Consider the following 27,140-nt stretch of genomic DNA (forward strand, 5'->3'; position numbering starts at 1 on the left):
GGGTCACAAACCAGCTATTTAGCACAGAGCAGCAGGGGGTGCGTCAGACTCAGGCCACCTGAGACAGAACCCGCAGTGTGAAAAGGCCCCATGTTTTGGGTTTCCATGACATGAGACCAAGAACCTCCAAACTACTGTTCACTTTCTGTCGCTTTATCCCTGGTGGGGTCCCAGCTTATGGCGAGACGGACTTCACACAGACTGTGGCAGAAACAGGAAGTGATGTGTGTAGCTCGATGCTAGCGGCACGTGTGTTTTCTGGTCGTTTCAGGAGGACAACGAGAAGGTTGCCGGCTTCCTGGAAGACGCCATCAGTCGACATCGAGTGCGAGCGCTGGCCTCGGGGAGCGCACAGTGAGGCGGGCCGTTGGTGACGAGCTGGACCGGGACCCACTGGCACACATGGCGAGGAGGGGGGGGCCGGCATGGACCCAGCTGGGGGACGGATAAGGGAACAAAGCAGAGGGATGTGGGTTCTTCACACAGGCACCGATCAGAGGTGCGACAGTGGCGGACGGAGAGTCGGTCCGCTGAAGGGCTAGGACGCCTCAGCTCCTTGGGATCGTTCGGACGCCCATCACACACACACACACACACGCACACACACACAGACACGGCATCGATGAATCCAGGAAGTCAATGTTCCGTCCAGAATTTATTTCCTCTGACTGTGAACACCAGAAGCAATGCAACCATTGAATCTACTCTGAAACGGCTCGGCCGAGGGGCTCCTCCACGAAAGTGCCTGACACGGCAATGTCCCGTCTGGAAGACTCCCAAGCAATAACGCCTCATTTGAATCAAAGCTCATTTTTAAAAGTGAATGTGACGATGAACTCAGTGCTGCTGGACGTACCAAGTAACACTAACGCAGATCTGCTGCCGCTGCAGAACTCTGCCTCTCTTCCTATTTATTCAAGGGTTTCGCCATACGCTTGGGGTTCACCACAGCGTCCTGGAGTCGCGCTCGGTCAGGTTCTTCTTCACTGCCTAATGTGGTGATGTATAACGACTACAGAGCCTCCCCCTTGAGGCGTAAAGATGAAGTGCACCTTCTGTCCCTCCATTCCATCTGCAAGAGTCGCCAGGGTGGATCTGAACAGTCTCATGTAAGAACCTTATTGTCTTGTTTTGCTTCTTTATCTACTTATTCACTGAGATAAAAGAATTCTAAATGTATTCCCCCAAATTCTGACTCATGTTCGGAGACATTCTGACTTGTCAAGATGTTTTAACTGTAAAACTTCTTGGTGCGATGCATAATTTATTCCTGACATCATTTATCATTTGACTAAAAGTTAGAATTTCATTCATAGTAATTTAAATAACAATATCTTTTCTTTTTTTGTAAATATGAGTAATAATCTATATTATTAATTCATGAAAGAATGGAGATTGTTTTTTGCCACTGTATTATTTAAATTCGATTTTTTTTTTTCTGAAATTCAGGCTTTAATTTCACCCTGTCGAAACTGTCAGAGATTCTTATATTCTGACTTTTTGTCTCAAGAAACCTAAGGTCTGACTTCAAAAAAATGAAAAACAAAGTTTGAAGTCTGATGTTACAAGTCTCCATCTAATCACTGAGATTCAGACGAACGTTCGATCAGGAGATTCTGAATTGTTTAACAATCCTGACGTTTTCACTTTCAGAATTAAGATATATTTCGACCTTTAAACTTAAGTAAACAGCGTAATGCGCCGTAGTGACCCTTGTGAGGAGGGTAATGAAGGTTGTTAGCTGTTAAAGTGTTGCAGCAACTTAAAACACGACCATGTTTTGATGCTGCTGTCATGATTCCGTGCTGCACTTTCTTCTTCCACCCTTCATTTGTAAGGTTTGCATTCAGTGAAGAAGAACTCCACCGACTGGCTCCGAAACACCGTCGCACTCATTGCACCCTGAGTCAAATTCAAGCAGCCGTCCCGAGTGGAACGTGATATTGTTGCACGTGTTTCAGTCCAAACCTGAGCGCGCTGAAGACTGAAGATGGCCAAAGCAGAAGCGTTTGCACTGGTGCTCGGCGCCCGCCTGCGTGAACTCCAAAAACAAACTAAAGAATCCCCTCAGACGTGGAAGTCGGTGTGATGTTGATGGCATTTATTCTGCTGTACAGGTCTACTGCTAACGTCTATATTCCGTCTGTATGGAGTCTCCATCCGGGTCGGGCTCCGCTGTATATATTTTGTTTACGGCTCTTGAAGGAGTTTACATGGATAATAGTTCATTGCAAAGCAGTGCCACTTCTCTCTCTGCATGTCTTAACGCCTGCAAACTTCTTTGCATTCTTGCCTTTGTCAGTCGCAGTTCGGATCCTGAACTGATGAATGTTTGGACTTCATATCAGTCTTAATGGACTCTCTGTGACTCCGTTGGCTGAACGTGGCGCCTGGATGTCTCTAACTTTGTTAAATATTGTAGCTACTGCGATGAGAACCAAGCTAATAAAGGATATTTGACATGTTGTGTTTGTCAGAGTCGATATTGAAGCAAATGGATGCGTGCTTGGACCTTTCCCCAGTTTTGCGAGCCTCAGATATTCAGGCTTACCTCTCAAACAACCGAGGATATCTCCAAAGCCTTTCTTCCATGCCCGACGTGGACTTCACTTTGCCACAGTAAATGGTCTGTGACTGGTGGTGCGTTGTGAATGAGCAAGGATTGTCTTGAGATCCAGCTCAGGAGTTTGATATGGGAGTCGATAGGACTGAAATGATGGTTTGGCTGCACTTTTGTGGGTCTCACCCTAACTCTGCTTGAGACACAGATTTTCCGAGCACATTGTGAGCAACGGGGCAAGTGCGTCTACAAAAGTGGAAAAACATCATTGGTCTGCGAGACACTGTCTTTTCACAGCCAGCGAAGGGAAACCAAAGTATGGCTGATTCTCCTCGCCACTGAATGAATGAATAACCGTTTTTTAACCTAAGCGCATGTTGTCTGAAGCTGATTTGAAGGAAATCGACACAAAGTTGTTGTTGTTTTTTTTGCTGGCTGCGTTGTAAGCTTCGAATGGTGTTTCTAGGTGAAAATATGGAGGAGCAGTGAACAGTGTTCAAATTTTGATCTGTCCCCATTGACCTCTGTGGAGAATTTTTTGGGATAACTTTTGGAATATCTTGGGAATTCTGGGTTATAGGTTCGAAAATGGTGTTGCCAAACAAACAAACGAGACGGTGGAATTTATGTTGTTCACAAACAGCACTTTCACATTGTACCGTCTTAAAATCTGAGTTTTTAAATCATTTCAAGTTTCTTCAGGTCTGACGAGAATTCGGTCAAGGTCAAGGTCAGCAGTCACGTGACCCCGTCAGGTCCATTGCACCCGACAGTGCAAAAGTACACATTATTTTGAAGAACCACCAAAATCCATGCGTCAGATTTATAAATAAACACGATTGTCAAAAAAACATTAACCCCAACCTCGTGGTTACGTATTAAATGTGTTTCCGCTTTTACTTATTTACATTCCAATCGGTTTAAATTGTAAATATTTGCTACATGTTCAGTGTTTGAATTTCCCCGCTGTGGGACGAAAGGCCGTCAGTGCAGTACAAAATGGAGAGTGTGAAACATCGCGAGAGTTTGTGTAGCTGTGCCCAACATCCCCCTGATCTCGCGATAGTTGAACCGAGGGGCTTCTAGAAGACGGTGTGCTTCATGGCGGTGACGGAGACTGCGGTAAATATATTCCTCGCTTATAGCACCAAATGCACGACCATGAATTCATTCGATATCTGCCTAAGTGAACGTCAATGCATGGTAGCGCGTTATTGGTGTAAAATATTCGCTGAATGTGGTGCATTTCTAACATAAAAAGCAGGTTGATTTGCCCGCCGTGTCAATGAATGGCTAGATGCTAAGCTAACCGAAGCGAGGCCCGGACTTCGCTCTGTATTTGTGGTCCGCAATACGTTTTTGGGTGTCAAAAACTAATTGAAATTGTAGCCTGGATTGTTTGTAGCTACTCTCGATTGAGCCAGGATCGAGGAGCGGAGTTTTTTTTCGGTGTTTCGCGGTTCGCAGCCGCTTGCGACCGTTAGCGAGACAGGCCGGCTTTGTTTGATCTGAACTGCTGAAAGCTGCCTGTTTTGATGCTAGTCTGAAGGCATTTCTTATTCTCTCTAGAGTTTGTTGAGTTGTTAAAGCTTCCCCCATCAGTCGTCTTCCTGCTCAGTGTGCTGGACGCAGGTCGCGTAGGTAAGGAGCGAATCCGCTTCCAGTCTGGATGTTATGTGCTCATCTCGACAGTGTGGTTGATTCAAGCGTCAATTTTGAGAATCACCTTTCACCCAGGCGCGCTGCGTGTCGTCGGTGGTGAGGAACTAATGGTGCTTTTTCGGTTGCAGGGAGGTGAAGCTGTGACGATGGAGAATGGACAGGGCACAGGCTCCAAGCTCGGCCTGCCGCCTCTCACCCCAGAGCAGCAGGAGGCGCTACAGAGGGTAGGAGGCCTGGTCCACACACAACCTCAGTGAAACCGTGTGCCACGTGATGATTTCGTTCTTTGGTTATGGAACTTTAACCCAGATCATTTTGCATTTGCTCAATGTGAAGCTTGAGTTATTATTTGAAGCAGTATCATTTGGAGCTGAGGCTCCAGCAGGTCTCGCTCTGACGATGCTGCGCACCACGATCTGGGATGGACTCTCCTGCCCACTGCCCTCAGGTTGCACAAGGGTTGGGCATGTGCTCATTTCTACGTGCTACCATTATATATTTTATCACACGAGCAAAGGATATGCTGATATATTCAGTGGGTACTAAGAGGAATGAAATCCAGGGTTCTCAGTGCAGCATGACAGGCTAGAAACATCGCTGCTAACGAGCAGACCAAGACCACAATTACCCACTCAAGGTCTATAAAGACACAAAGAAGCAAGTGCCAATAAGATAAAAAAGAAACCTGGAAGTGAAGTGTTGACTTCCAAAATTCCAAAAGTTGAAACCTGCTCAACCCTGCAAAACCATCAGAAATTAGATAATAGACAAAGAAGTGTAACACAAAAACCTAAAAAATGCACTTCTTCACAGGTGTTTTCTAAGTAATTAGCGTTCATGCTATTACTGTGTCTAACAATCTGCACTTACTGTAGGTTTTTTATGGGATTCTATAATTCAAAATGGACTTGAGTGATGAACACCTAAAGCTGACAATGTGTCTGGAGGAAAAAAATACTAATCCGTCACTCTGCTCCTTTTCCATCCCGGAAACCACATTCAAGTGGCTTGTTATTCTCTGTTTGATGTGGGATTTACATAACCTTCTTGTCTGTTACCACATTCTTACGTTATAAGATTGTTTTGAAGTAAATTAAAGACAGTGTGGCATGTTAGAAATGTTTTATTGCACTTGGATATTGACTATTGCAGCTGTATTCTGTTAAATATGAAAAGGATGCTGCTGTCCCACTGCAGCCAAAGAAGGCATCTTTGCTGCCCATTTGTTTACCGTGGTCTAATCAGGTTGTTATGTGGCAAAAATCAAGGATATTTGATTAAAATGAGTGTCTAAGTTTGTTCAGTCGAGTCAGTCTAAGCCTATAGGCTCGCTTGTTATTCTACGCTTATAGAGGGCGAGTCTTGTTTGTTAATGCCTGCAGTTAAAGGTCACAAACGTTGGTGGAACAATGGCCGTAAAACATTGTATTTTGTGTCCCACTGATTGTTCTGAACTCCTCAGCTATTATTAAGGTCATTGAATGTTAGCAGTTAAGGCTGTTATGAGTTCAGGACTTCTCTGTTGCAGGCAAAGAAGTATGCCATGGAGCAGAGCATTAAGAGTGTCTTGGTGAAGCAGACCATTGCGCATCAGCAGCAGCAGCTCACCAACCTACAGGTGAGATATGATCCGTTCTCTTGGCCACCGACAAGTTTTTTTTTTTCCCGTATGATTTCTAGCTATGTTTACTGTAAGGTACTGTTTGAATAAATATCTGTTAGCAGTGTCACCACCACCTCCCCCTGCTGTCGCCCTCCCGCCACTGCTTTTGTCTCTGCTCTCTTTCAGCCCGGGAAGATCCTCTTTGGTTGTGATGTTGATGATGTTAACTGTGGTGATTTTGTTTAGAGTAAGGCTTTGAACATAGAATTTAGCCTTTTGTCAATCAAAACGATGATTTTTTTTTTATTTAAACAAAACCAATAGAAGAAAAAAAATCAAAGCTAAGGGATATCTAACCTACTTTTCAGCACTTTTTTCATCTTTACTGTCTTTCAGATGGCAGCAGTGACAATGGGCTTTGGAGATCCTCTCTCACCTTTACAATCGGTCAATAGATTATTAAATTCTTTTCTGTGCGCATTCCCAATGAAAAAGGACTGTTACCCTTCTTGTATTGGTTACTTTGGAATCAGTCCCTGCCTTTGTGCCCAATCAAAGAATGCATATTTTAGAAGAATACTGACTCGTTGTCCGCTCAGATACACTTATCCACGCGAAACGCCAGCTTGACTTCATTTTCATAAATGAACAGCTGTGGGAAACAAGCACTACAGTACTTATGACCGTCAGGAGTGGAGTGTATTTAGAGTGAGGTGCAATTAAGAAATATTTTTATCCCAGAAACAAACAAATATTTCAGATCTTAACTCCAGCTACTTTAAGGTATCTAAAAGCTGCAGAGTATTTCACTGCCACAGTAGGGCGCTAGACCTTTGACTCCAGAGTTGATTTACTTTTTCTACTCTTGTTGCACAGAAAGGAAATCTTTTCTGAAGAGCTCTCTAAAGCCCCTCTATTGCGTCAAATGCTGCCTGTTTGTCATTTCACACGTCACATGTGACGTTATTGCCTTCCCCTTCTTCTACTTTCCACATGTAAACGTTCAAACGTTCGTTTATTAACCCTTTGGGCGCCAGAGTTTGTTTCAATAACATTCAACTATAACAGCTTGAAACATATGGAGGTAAAGCTATACTGTTAGAGAAGAATCTTGTGAGAGCCAAAGTTAGGGATGGAAGTGAATTCACTCATCTAATTGGTAATGCTCTGTCCGTAATGACATTATGAATGACACAACTTTTGGAGATGTTTGTCTGATCTACTGGTGACATCATCTTTCAATCCCTGATGATGATGATGGCTGAGCTTTGTTTACAGCAGGGCCATGAATGCCACTGCTGGATCCCCCACCCTTCCCGTTTCCATCGTGTTTTTTCTTTTTGCATTCTTTCTTCTTACTTCTTTTCACATTCGCACTTAATCCCTGTTTTGACCATGAATGGGCTCCATAATGTACTGCTTGTGGAGCTGTCATAGTAAACGGGTGTGCTGTCCCTTCGTGCAGAAGCAGCGCCACTGACCGCTGCCGTCTCTTCCTGCACCACTGTATGGTCTCCATCAGAGCGTGGATAGTACTCTCCTGAATCTGAGTCTAACTGTGTTTAGCACCTAGCGCGTGACTACTACTGCCCTTATGTCCGCGACCAGAGTCTGTTAAACGCCAAAACATTGATGGTGTCACGCATTGAATGTTTCTCAGATTGAAGATATTTGCAGATAGCCTTGTCTAAATGCTGCATTTTTGCAACTTTGGCACCCAAGGGGTTAATAGAAGTGTACAGTCACCTGGCTGCTAAACGGTTCTCTTGACGTTGTTGGAGGAAGGAGGTGACTTAAAGGGAGAAGTTATCATTCCTCACAGACTGCTGCCATTGTTTCCTGGAATGTGTCAAACCAGAGAAACCTCTTTGAGTAGTAAGTGACTGCTCTGTTCAGGAAAAGCAAATCCTTGGTTTCGATAGAGGATGATTGCTCATCTTTCCATGAGAGAAGTCAGGGCTCTTCTGAAAATATGCATTGGCTTGATTTAAAGATGCAAAGCTCCTGGCATGGGACAAGAGGGATAGCAATCTCTTTTAATGGACTAAAATGAAACGAGAGAAACTGCTGAAGCAGGGATCTGTGACACTTTCATCATGATTTCTAGGCTCTCCGACACACTCTCAGCCGCAGACTGCAATTTTAGCCTTGCCGACATTCAACTTGTACTTGTCTCTAGTCCCGATCTTTTAGTCAAGGTCCTCGAATCTCAGAGTTTTCGCTCTTGATCGCCACATTTACTTTTTGTTGACTAACTTGCACCCCAGGACTACAGGTCAGTTACTGAAGCCAAATGTTTGTGAGGGCTGTGCATGTCAATCACTTGAGTGTGTTTTCCTCCATATGTTTGTTTGATAGAGTCAGACTAGAGGCCCAGCAGTAAATGAACGTGGCCGCTTGAACATCTGATTACTCTTACACATGTTAGTGCTTCTGTCACCAAGATCTGTCCTGATTACTGTAACCCAGTAAGGCCCTTCTGTCGCCAGAACCCTGCCCCTAACTGTTGGCCGCTATGGCTATTCTTTTGGCCACACAAGCACAGTAGAAACTACACATTTCAGTGTGCGTGTGTGTCTCCTTTCTCGTGCTGCGCTCTAATCATGTCATGTTCTCCCTGGTCGGCAGGTGGCAGCACAACGGCAACGTGCACTGGCGATCATGTGTCGGGTTTATGTGGGCTCTATTTACTATGAGCTCGGTGAGGACACCATCAGACAGGCCTTTGCCCCGTTCGGTCCCATCAAGAGCATTGATATGTCCTGGGACTCCGTCACCATGAAACACAAGGTTTGTCATTTTCTGCTTTTCTGCAGGGCACCTCTGGTACCTGAGAGATGAAGTGCCACTCTGTGGGAGTCTAAACTACACAAGCAGCTTCTGCAGCGACTGGGGATTATGTTGGCTTATTAACAACTGGAAGTGGGGGTGGGGCACTTTCCATGGTATTCTTTCATGTAGGGCTTCTAGAAATTAAAGGCCTGTTAGCACCGCTATTGGCTATTTTCTCCCGTGTGGTAAAAAGAGTCAGCACTTTTGCACCTTCAAAGGGGTTGGCTCATCCTGCAGACGCGTAATCTTTGCGAACGAATCAAATCCACACTTTTGAAATCTTCATTCCGTCGCCACCGCTCAAACTCTGCCGTGACTGTGACCACTGCGGTCCGCTGGAGGTGGTGATGCAGCCAAGTGGGGAGTCAGACCTCAGTCAGGTACCAACTAGAGGAACAGAAGTTAACGTATCTTAATTATACCGGAGAATCTGACAATTTCTCACCGCTTCTGAAAAACAACCAGCTCTTGATGGCCATCCCACAGCCCGTGTGGTTTGTCTGCAACGTTATGGATGACATCCACCAAGCTGCAGCCCTAATAGACTGTCCAGGTGCATGACCTGGAGTTGACCCCAAATTTCATTGTGGGAACAGAAATTTAAAATGCGATTTATCATCCTCTTTAAGTGCAACCAATTGCTGTTTGTTCAAAGCTGAATCTTTTGAATCTCGGATTACTGAGGTGAAACAGGATGGTCGCACTGCAGAGGGGGAATGCTTTGACGGATGCTCTTTCTGCCATCCTCTGCAGGGCTTTGCTTTTGTGGAGTATGATGTGCCAGAGGCGGCACAGCTCGCCTTGGAGCAGATGAATTCAGTCATGTTAGGGGGGCGAAACATTAAGGTGAGTCATCTGAAGATGAGGAGGTCCCATACAGCTCTTAAAAGGTGAAGGATATTTTTTGTTCTGATCTGGACTCTGAGGTCAAAAATCACAATTTGTATTCTTCACGAGTGTTCTTTTTCCTCGTTCTTCCATGATGTGTGTACACTAACTTGTTTTCTTTTTGTCTGTGTGTGGTGATCTGCAGGTGTGTATGTGTGCAAGTGTGTGTGTGTGTGTGTGTGTGTGTGTGCTGTCATGATGTTGTTGAGTGTTTTAGTGACCACCTCGGCTGGACACCGCGTCGCTCTCTAACCATGGTGTACTGATGATGGGCTGCGCCTGGTTGGTGTTGCTTGGCCGCCCCATCTGTAGTACAGATCCCAGTTTCGTCTAGAATCGCGTGTCTGCTCGCAAGACGGCTCAGTGTGTGGTCCTCCTGTTGTATGCTGCCGCCTGCTCAGTAGCACTTTAAAATATGGTCAGGTTTATGTTGGGCTAGTTGCTGCTGTTCTAGATACTTGTAATGAGCGGAAGAACAAGCGAGGGTCAGGTGACAGGACAGCAGGCAATAGAGAGATTTAAGTGACAGGAAGAGTGTCTTGAATGGCCCAGTTCTTTATTTGTTAATATGATGGAGGTTGTTGCAGAAGAGCTAGTGACTATCTTCAACCACACACGCTAGATGAGGCAAGAGTTTTGAAGATGTTCCACCTCTTGAAAGGCTTCTTTGGTCCTCACTAATCGATGAAATATTTCATTAGTCAGGAACGAAGAAGCCTTTTGGCTGAGTAGTGAGGCGTCTTCAACCTCAGTCAGGTCCACATAAGTTGTCAGCTCACCAGAAGCATAACATAGCCCCAGCATGACAGACGTGGAGTGGCAGGAGCCATCGCAGGCGGCAGCGGGAAGTCGGCGGTGCCCTCGGTTACGTATGCTAAAGCGCTCACTCAGTAGCCCTGCTGGTATGATCTGTGCTATAGGTTGGGCGGCCAAGTAACATCGGTCAGGCGCAACCCATCATTGACCAACTGGCTGAGGAGGCGCGTGCTTTTAACCGGATCTATGTGGCGTCCGTCCACCCGGACCTGTCGGACGACGACATCAAAAGTGTGTTTGAGGCTTTCGGCCGGATCAAGTCTTGTACGTTAGCCAGAGACCCCACCTCCGGACGGCACAGAGGCTTTGGCTTCATCGGTGAGCTGGAGGGTCTCACTCGCTGGCGTCCCCCCTCCCCCATACCCTACGTCTTTTGCTGCCGCTCGGCTTTTTAACTTAAACTTTAATATTTTCTCCACTTGCAGAGTACGAAAAGCCACAGTCGGCTCTGGACGCCGTGTCATCAATGAATCTCTTTGACTTGGGGGGTCAGTACCTGAGAGTGGGTAAAGCAGTGACGCCGCCTATCCCCCTGCTGACCCCCACCACCCCCGGTGGGCTGCCACCGGCAGCTGCTGTGGCTGCAGCGGCAGCCACTGCTAAGATTACGGCCCAGGCAAGTATGAATCCCTTCCAAAGGGATTTAATGGCCTTCCAGGTAAATATATTCCAGATCTAGGTAGACTTGACACCAGCACAGATGACATGGGCCATAATGATAACCAGGTGACTGGGAGAAGGCCAGTTAGCTGCAAATTGCCCTGACCACTAACGGCTGTGTTAGTGTAAACGACAGACTTCATGTGTTGGTTTGGTAGGTTTAGGTTCTCTACTCCCATTCACTGACTGGGTTAGTGAGCAGAAGCTGGTTCCACACTAATATGGTTTCATTTCTAGAGGTTGGGCATCATCCCGAAATCATTTGGCGTCTGTGATCGTACGGCCTGAGCTCTCCCCGGTTGGACAGTCCCGCCTGACACAGCTGTCAGTGCTGACCGTGATTCACAGGCCTCCACCCTCCTCGAGTGTTTAGGCCCTCCCTAGTGATGTGCCTTGGAAGTCCTCGGTGTTGTCCAGATGTAACTTAATGGGTCCTAAGAAAGTCCCCTGACTGAGAACCCAGAACCATGATGAGGAAGTGGGCTCAAAGTAATGTGCCAACCAGTCAGAGGCTAAGAGCCACTTTTTTTTACTGTGTTGTTGCAAAAGCCACATCCTACAAATGTCTGGGTGTACAGCTCACCTGAACAGCTGGTCATGTGACTGTGGCAGTTTTGAAGTTGATGCACATCCCTGCATGTCACAAGGTTGCCAGTTTGTGCATATATTTTTTAAATGAGTACATGCCGTGATCCTGCGGCACAGATAGAAATGTGCATACCATTTAATATACTGTGTGTGTGTATGTATATATATATATATATATATATATATATATATATATACACACACACACACACATTTTTTTTTTTTTTTATGTGGCTCAAGGCGGCAATAACGTCGCAGCGGCCTGTGTGTGAGTGACGCTGTGGACTGGAGCGTCCCATGTTCACTCTTCGCTCCACTGAATTAAACAGACTTCACGGCATCAACAATCAATCATTCGCGAAACTCATGCCATACGTTTTGTTGAGCTCATGACAAAGTGAAACGCAGAACTAAGTCATGTTAAATCCTGTTGATAGTGGATCTGATGACGGTCCAAGGGTGAGGACTGCGACTCTCATCTGCAATGAATGAGGGGGGACTTGGTCCGGCGAGGCGTATTGTTTGTTTCAAAGTTAAACGCGATTCAGTCTTCAAACAATATTATGAAATCCGGAACAGCTGTTACTTTTTTCAAGTTATTTCCTGTATAAATGAGCATCTCCAGCAACTTGACCAAAACCGCAGCCGGATGAAACGCGGGTTGGCCAGGCCTGTGCTAGAGTGATCAAATCTAGTTTAACATGCCCCTTGTACTGTGTCATCCTCATTCTCTTTGTTTAAAAAAAAAGCATGCGCAGCGGTCGCTCCTGACGCCACCGTTGATGAAATGAAACCATAGTAGTGTGGTCGTAGAGTCGACAGTTGTAGAGCTAGAAGAAGAAGAGCTAAGAGAGGAGAGAGTTTGTTGTTCTGCACTGAAATGTCGGCCCCGATTCTTTGAGTCGGGGTCCAGTTGACTCTGTGTCATGCCGTGTGATCGTTGACTGTGCTGCCTTGTGCTGTGCTCTGTGTGTTTCCCTTTGCCTAATGTCTTCGGCCCCCCCTCTCTTAAGGAGGCTATAACTGGTGCGTCAGTCCTGGGGGCCTTAGCTGCACCCCAGCTTCTCAGCCAACAGATGGGGATCCCTCAGGCTGTCATGGCAGCGCAGGCACCAGGCGTAATCACAGGTGAGCACCGGTGCCGCACTGGTGGACTCGCCCCGTTTCTACACTCTCACAGACTCTTCTTCCTGGCAGGTGTGACCCCAGTGCGTCCCCCCATGCCGGTTCTCCCACAGGTCGGTCTGGTTAACCCAGTGCTAGCGTCACCGCCGGTCATGGCCAATCAAGGCGCCGCCTCCGGCCTTCAGGAAAAGAAGGAAGAGAAGGAGGAGCTACTGCAGGACGGCACGGGTCAGGAGATGCTGAGCGACCAAGAACACATGAGCATCTCGGGCAGCAGCGCCAGACACATGGTGATGCAGAAACTGCTGCGGAAGTCAGAGGTGAGATCTCACCTGAGTCCAAACACAGGTTCATCATGTCTGTAGTCCTGCTGTTCGCTGTCTGACCAGCTCTGATGTCGGTGCATTTAACTAGGCTCTGTGGTGCCACCCGTCCGCGACGTACATTAGCTTTAAACTTGACTTCCTCATCTGCCTCAGCTTCACTTCTCTGCTGCACTGTGGGTAGCAGCAGCACAGATTATCCCACAGTCTAAGCTGTCCTGCTTCTTAAGTAACGCAGGCTTTACTCCGACAGCTGCTGCCTTGCCACGTCAAGTACTTGAATGTTTAGCTGCTCAATTTACTTCAGCGAATCTAGCCACTTCAGTTGTGGCCCATTGAAGAAACGCCCTTCATCGTCTAGCATTTTAATAACGGTAAATAGTAGCAACAGTTGACAATCACAGTAAATACACCTTCATCTGCTCCTACTGCAGTCCACGGTGATGGTCCTCCGAAATATGGTGGGACCAGAAGACATCGATGACGACCTGGAAGGAGAAGTGACGGAAGAGTGCGGGAAGTTTGGTTCCGTCAACCGAGTCATCATCTACCAGGAGAAGCAGGGAGAGGAGGAGGACGCGGACATCATCGTCAAGATCTTTGTAGAGTTTTCTATGGCCATGGAGATGAACAAAGCCATCCAGGCCCTCAACGACCGCTGGTTCGGAGGCCGCAAAGTCGTGGCCGAGGTTTACGATCAAGACCGCTTCAACAGCGGAGACCTTTCGGCTTAGACGGTTCCCCAGTTCCAGAACATTCTTAGGCCTCTCACACTTGTAATTATATTTTTATTTTCTGTTTTTTTACGATGGTGTAATGTTCATTGTTTCTGTTGTGACTGTGAAGATTCCCCTCAGACCTACATTTTTACAATCTTGCAAAACAGGTTTTCTTTCTGTTGTTCTGTTTCACTTTTCTATAATAAAAGATTGTTGGTCAACACCAAGCGTGGCTTCCTTCTCCCTGACCAGGTCGACCTCTGTCATGTCCACCACCACCACCACCACCACCTCTTCTGAAGTCTTCAGGCCTTGTACCAGCTAATGAACCACAGTCCCCAGCACTGTGATCTCAAAGCTCCAGTCCATATGAGGAGGGGTTGAAAAGGGATCCACAGGTTTAAATGAAAACATCATTGAACCAGACTTTTTGCTGGTATTCTGTTTCCTGCTTTGTAACTGTTAGAAGTTATACTGCAAATGTCGGCATAGCACATTGTCAGTTAACCACAGCTTTAGTCCTGTTCAGGGTTACTCATTTGCTATTTTATAGGACTTCTACTTTTCTTTCATTGCATTTATTGTAACATTAAATTCTTTAAGTCACTGTTTCTTCTCCCAAAAGATAAAGGATGGTGGAAAAAATGTGTATATGTAAATCCTCAAATGTTCCTGATTTACATTCGGGCTCTTTAAGATGTAAATGAAATTTTCTAATACTAATTACACTTTAATATAGCAAAATTATGAATTGAATTTGACAACGTTGACAGTATGCAGTTTGATGCAGTGTCAGAACTCCGCCGCTAGGTGGCGTCCCCAAACAAACGCTGTGTCCTTAGCAACAGGGACGCACCGCGGCGCGCTCGCAGGCCCCGCCCCCACACACCAGCCGGACTCGGAGCAACAAGAGGAGGGAAGCGCGCGGCTGCTGCAGCTCCGACCCCACCACCACCACCACCGCCGCCGTTTCCAGGGCTCCACGGAGGAACACACCGACTTTAACCGGCTTTCGATCACCGTCTTGTGGGATGTTTACCAAGTCCGGACGGGTTCGCCGCAGATACGAGCCGCGGCTCGGCACCACGAGCTGCTAGCGGCTAATGGTAACTAGCCTGCTAACAACACAGCCGGCGGGGGGACGAGCCCCTCCATGAACACCCGGACGGACTCACCCGGCTCCGCGGGACAGTCTACCGTTCACCATTACGCTATCACGGGAGCGCGTCCGCGCTGTGTTCTGAAGCGTGAGGTCCTCGCGGGGAAGTGTTGAAGCTAGCTGCGTCCAGGTAGCAGCGGAAGCTAACCGCATCAAGTGGAAGAGAGTCACGCCGATATTTGGGATCGTCAATAAAACCCGGCGCGGACCGCACCGCGAGGAAGTCCCGTAGACAGCGAACGAACGGGGACCGTCTGGTATCGACCGGGGCCATTGTGTTTATCAGTGATTTGATTCTGGCCTCCGGTCGGTGGCACTTAAACCAGCGTTTCTCGCGGCGTTTGGGCTCCATTTCTCCGATGCGGAGAGGCGAGTAGCACCGGCACCAAGTGTCCCACGGAGGCCGGACATGCTCAAGTGTATCCCGCTGTGGCGCTGCAACCGCCACGTCGAGTCGGTGGACAAGCGACACTGTAACCTGCCAGCGGTTCCCGATGAGATCTACCGGTACAGCCGCAGCCTGGAGGAGCTCCTCCTGGACGCCAACCAGCTCAAAGATCTCCCCAAGGTAAGAAGCCGTGCACGCAGTGGTCTAACAGAAGTGAGAAGCGCTGCCCACCTGGGTTGGGATGTGAAGGTCAGGACGCTGGAATAGGCAGAAGATACAGTCCACCAGTTCTGAGTCAAGGTCTTGGGCCATGTTTGTTCTACAATGGTGGGACAATGCGTTGTTCTTATTTGTGTTCAGCCTTGAACTCTTGACCCAACAATGTTGAGAACTAATGCTTTGAAACTGTCAAGAGTATAGTGAGCTTTTCTTGTAAACAATTGGGGTGACTGTATCATGAAGTCACAAAACGGGATGTTTCATGATCATCAAGATCATTTAAGGGGCTTTGAAAAACTTTCTTCCTCCACTTCAACACCTGATTGTTAAAAGGGTTACGTGAACCCCGGTTCCTCCTGGCGTCAAGCAGTTTCACTTCACTGTAGAAAAAACGAGAAGCCGCCCTTCTGTCAGGAAAATGAAGCTCAAAAGTAGCAGTAGTGTATAGATGATGTTGAGAAGTTCAGGGCTCCAAAGTGGGAGTGGCAGCTCTGTGACGGTGCTTTATAAGCCCCGACTCAGCTCACTCATTCATGGTGCACAAGCCATCCAGGGACTTGGCAGCGACCTCAGAGGCATAACCCATAAATCAACCTGCCGACTGAGTTCCTGAGTTGGAAACCTCAACAAGAGCAGTGGCAGGTTTCACTGTTGGTGGTTGGTTTGTAACTTGTAACGCAGAGCACTTGTTGCAATCGTCTCGTATTATCAAAACAGAATGTGGGTATGTGGTTTGTGGATTAAAAACAGCCAAACCAGCTCAACTCTTGAGGCCCGTAGCTGCCACAAGCATGGCGGTGACCTTTATTACCGAAAAACAGTTGAATAACAAAGTCGTGAGGGTCGGGTGCGCAGGAAATCCCCCTGTCAAGTCCAGGTCAGGACGAAAATGTCCTGACTGGACACTTTTTTTAGGTTCGTCACCTTCTCCCCAGTTCAGTTTCAGAAGGTTCCTAACTGGACCAGAGAGAGCTCTTTTCCTTCTGGTCCAGAGTGGGCGGAGCATGTCCGGAGCGTGGCAGACACACACCACCCGGCAGATCTGGCATCAGTCTGTGCGGTGATGGGATGCAGTGTGGGAAGGCATGTGTGGAATGAGTCCACACCCTCACGCCCACTATTTCAAATATGTTGCCTTTTGAATGGCCCCCGGTGTATTTAAAGAGATGGTTGTTTCTGTAGCTGACGCAGCCCTGGACTGCAGCACCTGACACGGCTTCACTCAGGGTGCCTGCTCCTCGTCACCTGGTCTGCTGAGACAGATGAAACCTGCTTCTGCTCAGCCTCAGCAGCTGAGGTCATCCTGCAGGTGGGAATATGTCGTGACAGTGCCGCTTGAACTGGACCTCAGGGTCAGTGGGGCTGCAGTAGTTCAGTGGGACGGCAGGTCAGCCCTCTCAGGCTGCTGATGGAGGATAGCAGTGAAACTATCTCACTTGATGAACACCTGAGCTTGAGGCCTCAACATTCATGCATCCATTTGACCCCTTTCATAGCCTATTTGTCTTGTTTACTAGTGTTTTAGTAAGGATGCGATCGGTGAATGCCGATCAGTACCTGTCACTGCCGATAACAACTGATCAGGCGCTCTGATGAAGCCCCTCTGGTTGTGACGCGTCCTCTCCTCCCTTCTTGCTGCTCACTCAGCAGCAGCGTGTCTGCTGTGGATGTTCTTTAAATATGTCATGTAAAGTTTGCATCCTGCAGCACATGCATGGGAAAATGCTGCGCAGGGAAGCGCCTTCAAATGAAACACAGTGTTTAAAGCACCAGCACCTGACGGAGCACGGAGAGTTTTCCAGGCTCATGAAAGTGAGAGCGCCGGTTCCTCAGCAGCTATCCGAGTCTGAGCGTGACCTTCGGAATGATAAGAAATGATGATTAATTTCACAGTGCGAGATGAGCAGCCTTTCTCTGGCGTTCTCTGGTCTCACGCGGAGACAAAAACGACCGGATCTGTCACCGTTTTGGTGTCAGGTGCAGCGATCGTTAGCCATTTCAATCTGAAAACATCTGGAGTGGAAACTTCCATGGATGCAGTGCTCTCTGTCTCGGAGTCCCACAACAGTGTGTCAGTATTTCACGGACACAGCTCAGTCTCTAGAGACTCACCTGCGACGTCTCACATCGAATCACATGTTTCTCAGTCGTCCTTTTGACATAATAGTTCTTTTGTTTTCTATGTTTTTTCCTTCTCGAAGAGGTATAGTGCCTGAATTATAACGATTTAATGGTTCACGTTTTCACGTACATCATGTACACAGAAGTCAGACAGTCTCATCATTTTGATGTTTGTGTTTATTAAAAGAGCTGGTGCTTTCATCATGGTTGTGGCGCAGGAACATTCGCCATCCTCACCAGATGTTGCCCAGTGTTTAGAGGTGGTGGAAATATCATGTTGTGAGGTTTCTATTGCCTTTTTCTAAATTTTATGAAGACAATTTGCTGCCGTTTCCTCCGTCCTGTTTCTATGTTGCTGGAAGCAACTCTCAATTGTAGCCTTGTGCGTCTCTTTGATGTTCAAGAACCTGCAGGACTTGATGACCAGAGCGGGTCATTTTAGGGAGCAGGTTGTGCATCTTTCTGCTGCCGTCCATCTGGGAGTGCATCGGTTGTTTAAGGAGGGAGCCATCTTGTTTGTCAGGCTCGTTCTGCTTCAATGATTTGTTTGGTCAAGTCTTCATTTCAAAAGCTGCTTTTTTTGTCTATTGACTTTACGATGTCAGTTGATATTCGCGCGGGACAGGAACAAAAGCGTACCTCTGCTGTAATTACTGTCCTTCTAGCAACCAGCTGATCTGCTCCCAACAAGTCTTTCCCACCTTTTGCCGGGGGTTTACTGAAGTGAACAGATGGAGATTAAGACTTTCTGGCTGCTTGTTGTGCTGCCCCTTGACCCCCCGCAGGACTGAGATTATGCCGCTCCACAAGTGATGCAACATCAAGACGTTTAATTTTATCTGAAGTGACGGTCGACGAGTTTCTGCCAGTTAAGCTTGTGGTCTTACCCCCTCCGTTTAGTGCGTTCTGTTGTTGTCATGACTCGGGATGGGCGTCATGGGCAAAACAATGAAAATCATTCTAAATGTTGTCATTTTGGCGACAACGATAATTCTCAGGATAAATACATTTTCATTCTCTTCCATGTGTTGGACACACTACAGTCTCTCTTGAAACTCTTTTATGATGAAAATTATCCGTGGAGTTTGTCTCCAACATAATTAGTTCATGTTTGAATAGTAACCCAAGTGTCGCGATGAGAGTCTGTGTTTCACGTCTCTGGTCGAACCCTGCTCGGTCAGTTTTATTTAGGGGTGCCGTCTGTCTACTGCCCCCTATGTGTCTCACATCTCTGAACAGTTGCCTTTAACTGTGGACCCATCTGGTGACATTTCCTAGATGATATTGAAGAAATATTCGAGATCATGTGAATTATTACAATTATAATCATTGTACAAACTGTCAGTCCCTTATCTAGTGTGATGAAAAATCCTCACAATTCTCTCTTAAATTGGTTGTTTTTCATTGGCATGATTGAAGATTTCACTAATGCTTTGATTGAATCAGAATTTGTTGGTGGTCCCTAACTGATGCCGGGGTGTAGCATTAGCGCTCCCTGTGAGAGTGTGTCCGTGATCAGTGAACCCAACGCCGGAGCCAATGTCTATTGAATATCCAGCTAGTTTCACCATGGTGTTTTGCTCAGGCGCCAGCATCTGTGGACCCTGCAGGGGTTGATATGAATATGGACCAAGGCAGAGGACTGCAGCCCAAAACCTATCCGGGTCACTCCACTCTGACTAATGTCGTTGTCAAAAGTTTCCTGTATTAAAAATAAGTTTAAAACTACATTCGTAAAGTCCACCATCGCCCATCCCTAATAATGACTTGCCACTGGAGAGGCAGGTCATGGGGTCAGGTCCTTGAAAGGCACATGCATGGAGAGTTGTGGTAGAACGTGGCTTAGTGTTGAATGCGATCACTGCTCCAGTTCATGCTGAAATAAACTTTCGTGGAATCAAACCTGCCACATGCCTGAAAACAGGTCGACTGCTGACATGACAAAGAAAAACTTGATTTGTTCATGTAATGTAGCAACTTCCATCTGCTTCTGTGTGCGTCAGTGGGAAACATGTTCAGTTTGTTTGTGACTGGAGTCCCTGGTTGTGGCAGCTACCTGCTCCCTCCTGGCAAGATGGGGAACACTTTGGCCTCGCTTCTGTCGGTACCACAGGATCTAAGCATTCACTTATATTATCTTTGTTTTTTTGGGTTAATTGGTTAAACCAGCCGAAGGCAGTTTTTTTCTGTTGGACAAAATCGTAACGCAGATGGTAAACAACTAGTGTGGAGTGGTGTGAACTGCTGTTGGCCGAGACCACTTAACCTGAGACTCACATGGGATAGTGCGTTTATTTCTGAGTGTTGGTGAAGCCACCAGACCTGCAATAGAACCTACACAGGAAAATTATGGATCCTACAGATGCTACATTGGGAGGTGACTTGTCGCTCACAGACAGACCTCTCCTTTCCCCCTCATCTAGCTGGCCATCAGGTGACTGTTTTGGCACAACAATAACTTGGGATTTTAGCCCTTTCTCATTTAATTAAAATAGTAAAAAATGTATTTAAAAGTTATGCTCTCTGGTCTTCACAAAAAATCCTGCTCAACTGAGTTGTAAGTTTAGTTGGTTCTGAGGCGACAACTGTCTTGAGTGGAGTTACAGCTTCACGCGGTGCGATTGTGAAGTAAATGCCTTGCCTTGTTAGCATTAGAAATCCAGAAATAATTCACAAGAGATGCTCTGTATTTGGAATAATGAGTTTTAGATCCCGACAATTCTTACTTCCAGCACTTGTCTTTTTGTCACCCGCTCACTCTTGATCACAAAGACGACCATTCACTAATCTGCCTCCCCCCATGGTGCCCCTCCATATCCTATGTCACGGTGGCTCTTTTTGCTTCCTGGATTCCTGGATATAAGCATATCACGGCACGCCTGGCTTTTGGGCTGCCATGCAGTTGGTGTGGAAGCCTCCCGCACCAGAGTCGGTCCACCTGCTGCATTGATGCTGTATTGTTGAAACAGAAAACCGAACCCAGATGGGTGTGTCCCTCAGCAGAACAGGTTCTCAGCATGTCCCATTACCTGCTGATGCCTTCAGCTGCACTGGAGTCAGTTATACTTGAGTCTCTGCAGGCCAAACTTCAGGATGTATGTTGCTTTCGCTGTTGCGATTCAAAATCTGCCGCTTGTCAGAAGTCACCATTTTCTGTCTTGCTCGTCAGAGTTTTGTCAGCGTGCTGCGTGTAATTAAACCGGATGGATGACAGTGCAGACGATTTAATCGTGTGTGTGCGTGCGTGCGTGTGTGTGTGTGTGGTCACAGATCTGTGGCTAAAGGGCAGATTAGGGCTTCACCCGCCCGTGAAAACTCCCCCCCAACACCCCTCCTCCCTCCACTCCTCACCCCGGCCTCCTCTGGGAACAGCGCTTTTCAGGCACAGACCCAGATAACAATCTTGGTCTTTTTCTTTTTTCGGGACCATTGTGTGCGTTCAGCCTCGGCCAACCCAAATTTAGGACATTTCAGTCGGCTCTTGTTGGCTATGACATGATGTTTTTATTAATCGCTCTCATCTAGAGCAGCGAGCTTTGTTCCTGGTGTGTGCTTTCTTATTCGGTGGAGTCCCTCTGGGGATGGAGTGTTAGGCTTGAAATGTATGGTTTTATGACATCTGGGTGCTGTTTATTTGGGCCTAGTCCCATTAGATTTCACTTCAGAGACAGACACTGTTTTGGTTTTGTGAACCCTTCCTCCGTTTTGTCTCCAAGCATAGAAACAAGATCAGAAAACGATGTAGAATGAAGAATACTACTTGTTGATGACGCCACACAGCGCTTGATTGATAGTTGTCAATGCAGTCGAGTCTTTCTACTAGGGCTGGGTATCGATTCTAATTTCAAGAATCGATTCGATTCCAATTCTCATGACTTAGAATCGATTATCTCGATTCGATTCGATTCGATCCGATCCGATCTCGATTCAGGTTAGTATTTAAACCATTTTCTGAGCTGTTGGCATGATCACATGACAAGTTACACAACGTATTAATACTAGTATCATATTGACATTCAACAGGAAATGAATGAAGGATCTGTAGTAAATGATAATAAAGATCCAGACACAGAAGGCCAGATGTGACTGCTCCTGGGACTGGTGCATTATTAGAAATAGGACATTAAAAATTCATCCAAAAGATGCTGCTGTTTAATACTAATGCGTTTTTATTTTATTACCAAAATGAAAAAAAGATATTCTCAGCCATTGAAAATGTAAACAGAGTGCTGGTGACTGACTTCACAGCAACCTGACGGTCATTGCTCAGTATGTAAACAGTTCTCTGTGGTCTGTAGTACGTACGACAAGAGGTCCCACTCCTCATCAATATAGTGAGTTGTCCGATTCGTGTAAGATTGCGAAGATGTCCACTATCACTTGTAATGCCCCCCCGACTGCTGACTGAAGCTTACTTTTCACGTTTTCTTTGACTGACTGGTGCATGTTTGGGATAACAGACGTTTGCGAGACACCGTAACATAGTGAGGCTCTGTTACTTTCATTAGCCGCCTGAAGCCCTCGTTTTCAACGACGGAAGACGGGCGCATATCTTTGCAAATGAAGCCCGCAATCGCATCAGTTATTTTGACACAGCGTGCAGAATTACCCGGTAGTGGTAAAGTTCGCTCAGTTTCATTTGTTGTGGCCCGGTGGATGGCTTGGACAGGAGCGCTGGGTGATGTCGCGTCACGTGACTCGTGAGGTGGGTCATATTTCCGCAATACTGCAACACTTCCAGTACCTCCATTAGGCATACGTGCTAATTGCTATGCTTTTGTCGAGCGCGTTTTTGGTTTGGTCGCGTCTGAACGTTGCTAGTGTTGCCACTGTGAGGAGGCATGTTGTTTTGACTTTGGTGTCTCAGGTGCGCGCATGCGCACTTCACCCAGAGAATATGCGTTAAAACGTGAATTAATTAATCCGATCTTTGGACCTACGAATCGATTTTATGGAATTGATGTGCGAATCGATTCGAAATCGGAAAATCGATTTTTTAAACACAGCACTACTTTCTACTGCATTGACAACTATTTTATTTGATTTTATTTTGGCTGCACATTATTCCAAAGCACTTTCCTAGTTGGTGGGATCCCCACCGACCATGGCAATAAAGCTGATTCTGATTCTTAGTCTCTGCGCAAGTCTGGATTACTTTCTGCAAAAAAGGACCACGTTCAAGGTTCAAGTCACGAGGGCACTTGTTGCTAACATACTTGGAGTCAGTGGTTGATCTCTGGTGGATGGTCACTTTTTTCAGCATTAAAAAGAATTAAGGGGGCTAAGTTACGTTCCCGACGCAAGTTATGTCTTTTTTCTTTTTTTAATGTGACTATTGCATCAAAGGCAAAGCACTGTTTCCCTTGCTCCTTTCACAATGGATTCCATCACTGATCTTAATCTGGTGACAGTATATTCAAGCAACTATCTCAAATCCCTCCCTTCAAATTCATCTCCAGTCTGTCCCGCCCTTGGTGTCCCTGTGGTTGCATCACCTGACCTTGATCTACTGGTATCTTCCTTGCCCGACGGAGGGAGTGTCATCTCACTGTATGAACATTGTTGGACTATCTTCAGAAAGTTGTGCTGATTTCACCCCCAACTTATTTAAAAAGACAAACTTCACAAAGAGCAGTTAAGTTAACACCGTGTGTGTGGGACGATGACATTTTAATTCGGATTGAAACCTGTCAATCATTGAGCCCCGGCCCCTGTCAAAAGAGACAAAAAGGCAGATGTTTTCCCTGAAGTCATGAATAACGGTGATTAATAAAGGTGATTCCAGAATTGATCACAGTTGTCTTTTTGGCCGTAATTGTGCAGCCCTGGCTGTAGGTCACGCTGTGTCATGTTGTTCCTGTGTCCTGTGAGCTGTTGCAAGATCATATCTCCCTTGTGAGTGATGAACTGGGCTGGCGAGGAGAAGATAAATTCCCCCTGTCAGTGGTTTCTCCTTGGACATTTGCCTCTCTGGACGAGCATCTGTGGCTGCACACCCCTGGCGGAGCCAGCAACGTGTCCCTGTAGTGCCCCGTCATGCAGGCTTGACAAGTGAGAAGTCCACAAGTGAGCAAGAGCAGAGTGTCTTTGTGATGCCGGAGCACATTCAGCAGGTTCCTTTGTCTGAGCTGATGACCAGCTGGTTGCATATCCTGCACCCCATCCCCCCAATCTAGGGCGTGTGTGAGTGTGAGAGCTGGAGTAATGGCTCGTGGTTTGTTTTATTCCACACAGGGATTAGTGAGGGAAGTGGGAGCACTGGTGGCCACACTGGGAGAGCCGAGCTCGCAGAGCCCCTGTCCATGCCGGCAGTGTCCGAGTTCCATCTTTCTTTTGACCATCCATCATGTAATAATACTGGAGTCTGGCTTGACATTAAGTGCCTGGTTTACGGTCACACCTCCACAACAGCAACACCACAACCATTCAACTCGCAGTTTATGGCCAACTGTCAGCTTTGTTACGTGCTACGATGTTGGTTTAGCTTCACTCCTCCCTCTTCTTCCACCATTTCCTGTCAGGGCCTGCAACAGAAAGTCGGCCAGCTCCACCTGAACTATCTTTGCCATCCTCCCTGGTCCCACCTTGGTGTCCCCATTCACCACCTCACTGATCTTGCCTTTCTTTTCTCCATCATACCCCCCAAAGAGTCTTTCAGGGTTTTTACATCTTCATGTGCTCATTTATCCTTTGGATCAGCTTTTGTTTTCATGACTGGTGACGGTTTAAAGTAAAGTGACCGTCTGATTTCACTGGACAGAATGTACTTTGAATAGTGATCGCGGTGTCAATGATTCACTCCTCAGGCGAAGAGCTCCTTGGAAAGACATGTTATACAGTCACTCAGAACAGCTAAGACTGTTTGAGACCGTAATGTGCCTGAAAGTCTCCGGCTTTATAATGAGGTGAATGGACCTTGCAGCTGGATGCCCAGGAAAGTTTATTCCGCCGTCAAGTTCACATCTTCAGCCCCACCCTGTCGTGTTTTGAACACACAGCCGCGCTTCCTGCTCAGTCACATGACATTTGCACAGTGATCCTCCGCCTGGGTGTGTTTGCAGTGTGTTTTGGACTTGATCCTGGTCTGTTCACCTGTCTCAGCGCTGTCGTCTGCAGCCTCAAATGTAAACACAGAGTCCCAGCTTTAGTGAATAATTGATGGTTGTGGTGGCAGCAGCAGCTGTTGGTGATAGGGGACAGTCTGACAGGGCTACATTTCAAACTGGAGACCTGTGATTGGACGAAAAGGCCTCTCCAGAAGAGATGGTCGAGTGCTTTTGCGCATCAATGTGCTGATTTAATTTTCTCATTTGTCGTGCCACACGTACGGACGTGGTGGACCCGGTGCTAGCTAGCCCTGGTAACTGGATGGTGGGGTCTGAGATGTTTTCATCATGACATAACTACGTGAAGATCAGTACATGTGTACAGTGCCGTCCATGCTTTATCTGTAGAACGTTGCAGCGGTGGGTTCCCAGGGATGCTGACTCAACTGTTTGATGCCACAGAAGCTCTGTATCCTCTTCTCACGAGCAGCTGTTTGTGGGTTATCTGTGAGGACACTGATGCTCCTGCTGGTGTGGGAATAGGTCAAACCAGGATAGCATTTAAACCGCCCGCACACAAATGCTGCCCTTTATCTTCTGGCCGCACGCAGCCTTCCAAGGCCTCCATCTATCACACCGAAACCCGATAGCCCCACATCCGCAGCCGTGTGTTCCTGTGTACCAGAGGATGACTCACCGCCGCTCACCCCGTCACCTCTCATCCACAGCCAGTGTGGGATTTACTGTTTCCGACACGGCAGAGCACCTCTGAACCGCATGGCTCCGCATGTCTTACTAGTGGATCTCTCCCACTTTGGGCCGTGACGCTTTGTTGATTCCTTTTGTTGGGAGCGTCCCGTCATCTCAGGAAGTGTGAATAATCAAGTGAGCGGTGGAATGCCCTGTTATGCCCTCTGATCGTCCATCTCCACACCAGCCATTGCTGGTTGGGGAACTAAAAAACAAGGCTGTGTTGTTTGTTGTTTTCTGTTAGGAACCACTCCTTGTCTGAGTTCCTGCTCCGACAGTTTCACTTCATACAGATTGATGGTGTTTCTGATAAGAGCACAAAGCATTTTGTCTTTCGTCTAAATCCTTAGACATGGAGTTGAGGAATGTGAAGCCCGGGAGCTCAAGATTGACTGATCCTGAGGTGCAGCAAAGCTATTTGTGCTGTGGAACTGAAGCCTGTCTTTGAATCTCAATCCCAGATTTTGCTTTGCATCCTGATCGCGTTAGATTTTTGTGATATTTCAGTTAAGGATGCAACTACCGACCATTTCACTAGTTGACAGTGGTGTTGTAAATCTTCATTAAAAAAAGCGGTAAATTGTTATTGACACTTGTTTTGTGTCAAATGTTTGACAACATTTCTCTCTTTGTGTCTTTGTGAAATGCTGTGAAACTTGCAACATTTTGGGTTGCGATGGTCCGTGAGCTTCAGCTGTTCCTCTTCTTTGTGCCGATTGCAAAGTCTCAGTCAGATTCCTGGCCAGATCCATCATCACCCTTCAACGTACAGGTGCTAAATGATGTCATGGATCATGAAGAATTTGCACACATTTCAATCCACTTCAATATATGTGAAGTTGGTTCTGCCAGCTGCTTCGTTTCGACAACAATCATTTGCAAAGTTTCCGCTGTGGGAAGTGCGGGAGGTTGCTTCTGGGTTGTGACAAACAAGTCCACCATGCTCCATCATTTGCTTTCAGTCACTGTGGCTGCAACAATACGATTTATTTATTTATTTGGCCTAAATTGTCTTCCATGTCATTCTTCCAGGGCTATTTTCTACACAGGTAATGGTTGGGCTTACTAATCGGAAGCTTCCATAGTTTGTGTTGAAGTGAAGATTTTTTTTTTGTGGAAAAAGTGATTGCTCATGTGGTATATGTTGCTCACCCCAACTTCAACGTAACCTTTAAACCGCAGACCTTTGTAGTTTTTCTGTTGTGTTCTCATGTCAGTGTACACGAAGGCAATTGGACAGAGACCAGAAAATACTTTTATCCAAAACAGTTGGAGACACCCTGGAAAGGGTCCCACATTTTGGCAGGACGCACCAAGAAACCCAGTCACAGCTAATGTAGTATCACAGGTGGTTACGAGCACCATCAGTACGCGTAACCAATTTCCCTCCAGACTCTGAAGTATGTGGGTCCTGTTTATTATCAGCTCATCCAACCATCCCATGTCGGCTCCTTGCCATGAGAACTCCCGGGTTGCTGGTGCCAAGTTGATTCAGCAACATTATCTGAACCTCTGAAAGAGCTTTCTGTCTGCAACTCTCCTCTGGTTCTCCTGTCTGGGTTCCGTGCTTGCTCAGTGAGCAGACACAATGTCGGGCTGACAAACGCCCACGAGTCTCACCCGAGTGATAAACGTGCTGATGTGTGAATATCTGTGCGGGCTGACCAGGGGAGGTCAACAG

General features: G+C 46.8%; 3 protein-coding genes across 12 annotated transcripts in view; all 3 read left to right on the forward strand.

The window, feature by feature from the left end:
* Positions 1-2,465, forward strand: part of LOC128755200 (nuclear receptor-binding protein 2-like) — a 31,558-nt gene extending 29,093 nt beyond the window's left edge. The window contains exon 18 of the mRNA XM_053858305.1: positions 272-2,465. Coding sequence (XP_053714280.1) covers positions 272-358 — 87 coding nt within the window. The 3' untranslated portion in view covers positions 359-2,465. The remainder of the gene's footprint in view (positions 1-271) is intronic.
* A 1,145-nt stretch (positions 2,466-3,610) lies between these two features.
* On the forward strand, positions 3,611-13,999 carry LOC128755199 (poly(U)-binding-splicing factor PUF60-like). 5 transcript variants are annotated; one of them, XM_053858300.1, is made up of 12 exons: positions 3,611-3,682; positions 4,130-4,201; positions 4,351-4,446; positions 5,751-5,840; positions 6,222-6,272; positions 8,454-8,615; positions 9,411-9,503; positions 10,466-10,679; positions 10,787-11,019; positions 12,623-12,737; positions 12,807-13,054; positions 13,492-13,999. In XM_053858300.1, exons 3-12 carry the CDS (start codon positions 4,369-4,371, stop codon positions 13,789-13,791), a joined length of 1,584 nt encoding a protein of 527 aa, XP_053714275.1. In that variant the 5' UTR covers positions 3,611-3,682; positions 4,130-4,201; positions 4,351-4,368; the 3' UTR covers positions 13,792-13,999. The 5 variants fall into 5 exon arrangements, with proteins under 5 accessions (XP_053714275.1, XP_053714274.1, XP_053714276.1 ...); XM_053858299.1 differs by lacking the exon at positions 4,130-4,201 and having other exon boundaries at positions 3,615-3,682; XM_053858301.1 differs by lacking the exon at positions 4,130-4,201 and having other exon boundaries at positions 3,615-3,682; positions 10,787-10,977.
* A 669-nt stretch (positions 14,000-14,668) lies between these two features.
* The window catches only part of scrib (scribble planar cell polarity protein), a 51,809-nt gene continuing 39,337 nt past the window's right edge, over positions 14,669-27,140 (forward strand). For all 6 annotated transcript variants that reach the window (XM_053859052.1, XM_053859050.1, XM_053859048.1 and 3 more), the window contains exon 1: positions 14,669-15,503. In XM_053859052.1, coding sequence (XP_053715027.1) covers positions 15,345-15,503 — 159 coding nt within the window. In that variant the 5' untranslated portion in view covers positions 14,669-15,344. The remainder of the gene's footprint in view (positions 15,504-27,140) is intronic.

Source organism: Synchiropus splendidus, chromosome 3 (assembly GCF_027744825.2).
Source record: "Synchiropus splendidus isolate RoL2022-P1 chromosome 3, RoL_Sspl_1.0, whole genome shotgun sequence".
NCBI lineage: Eukaryota > Metazoa > Chordata > Actinopteri > Syngnathiformes > Callionymidae > Synchiropus > Synchiropus splendidus.

Coding starts and splice junctions, on each gene's coding strand:
- LOC128755199 (XM_053858299.1), top strand. CDS start 3,662: ATGGCGGTGACGGAGACTGCG. Junction 5,841..6,221: donor AGCAGCTCACCAACCTACAG/GTGAGATATGAT, acceptor ACTGTCTTTCAG/ATGGCAGCAGTGACAATGGG. Junction 6,273..8,453: donor CTCTCTCACCTTTACAATCG/GTCAATAGATTA, acceptor CCTGGTCGGCAG/GTGGCAGCACAACGGCAACG.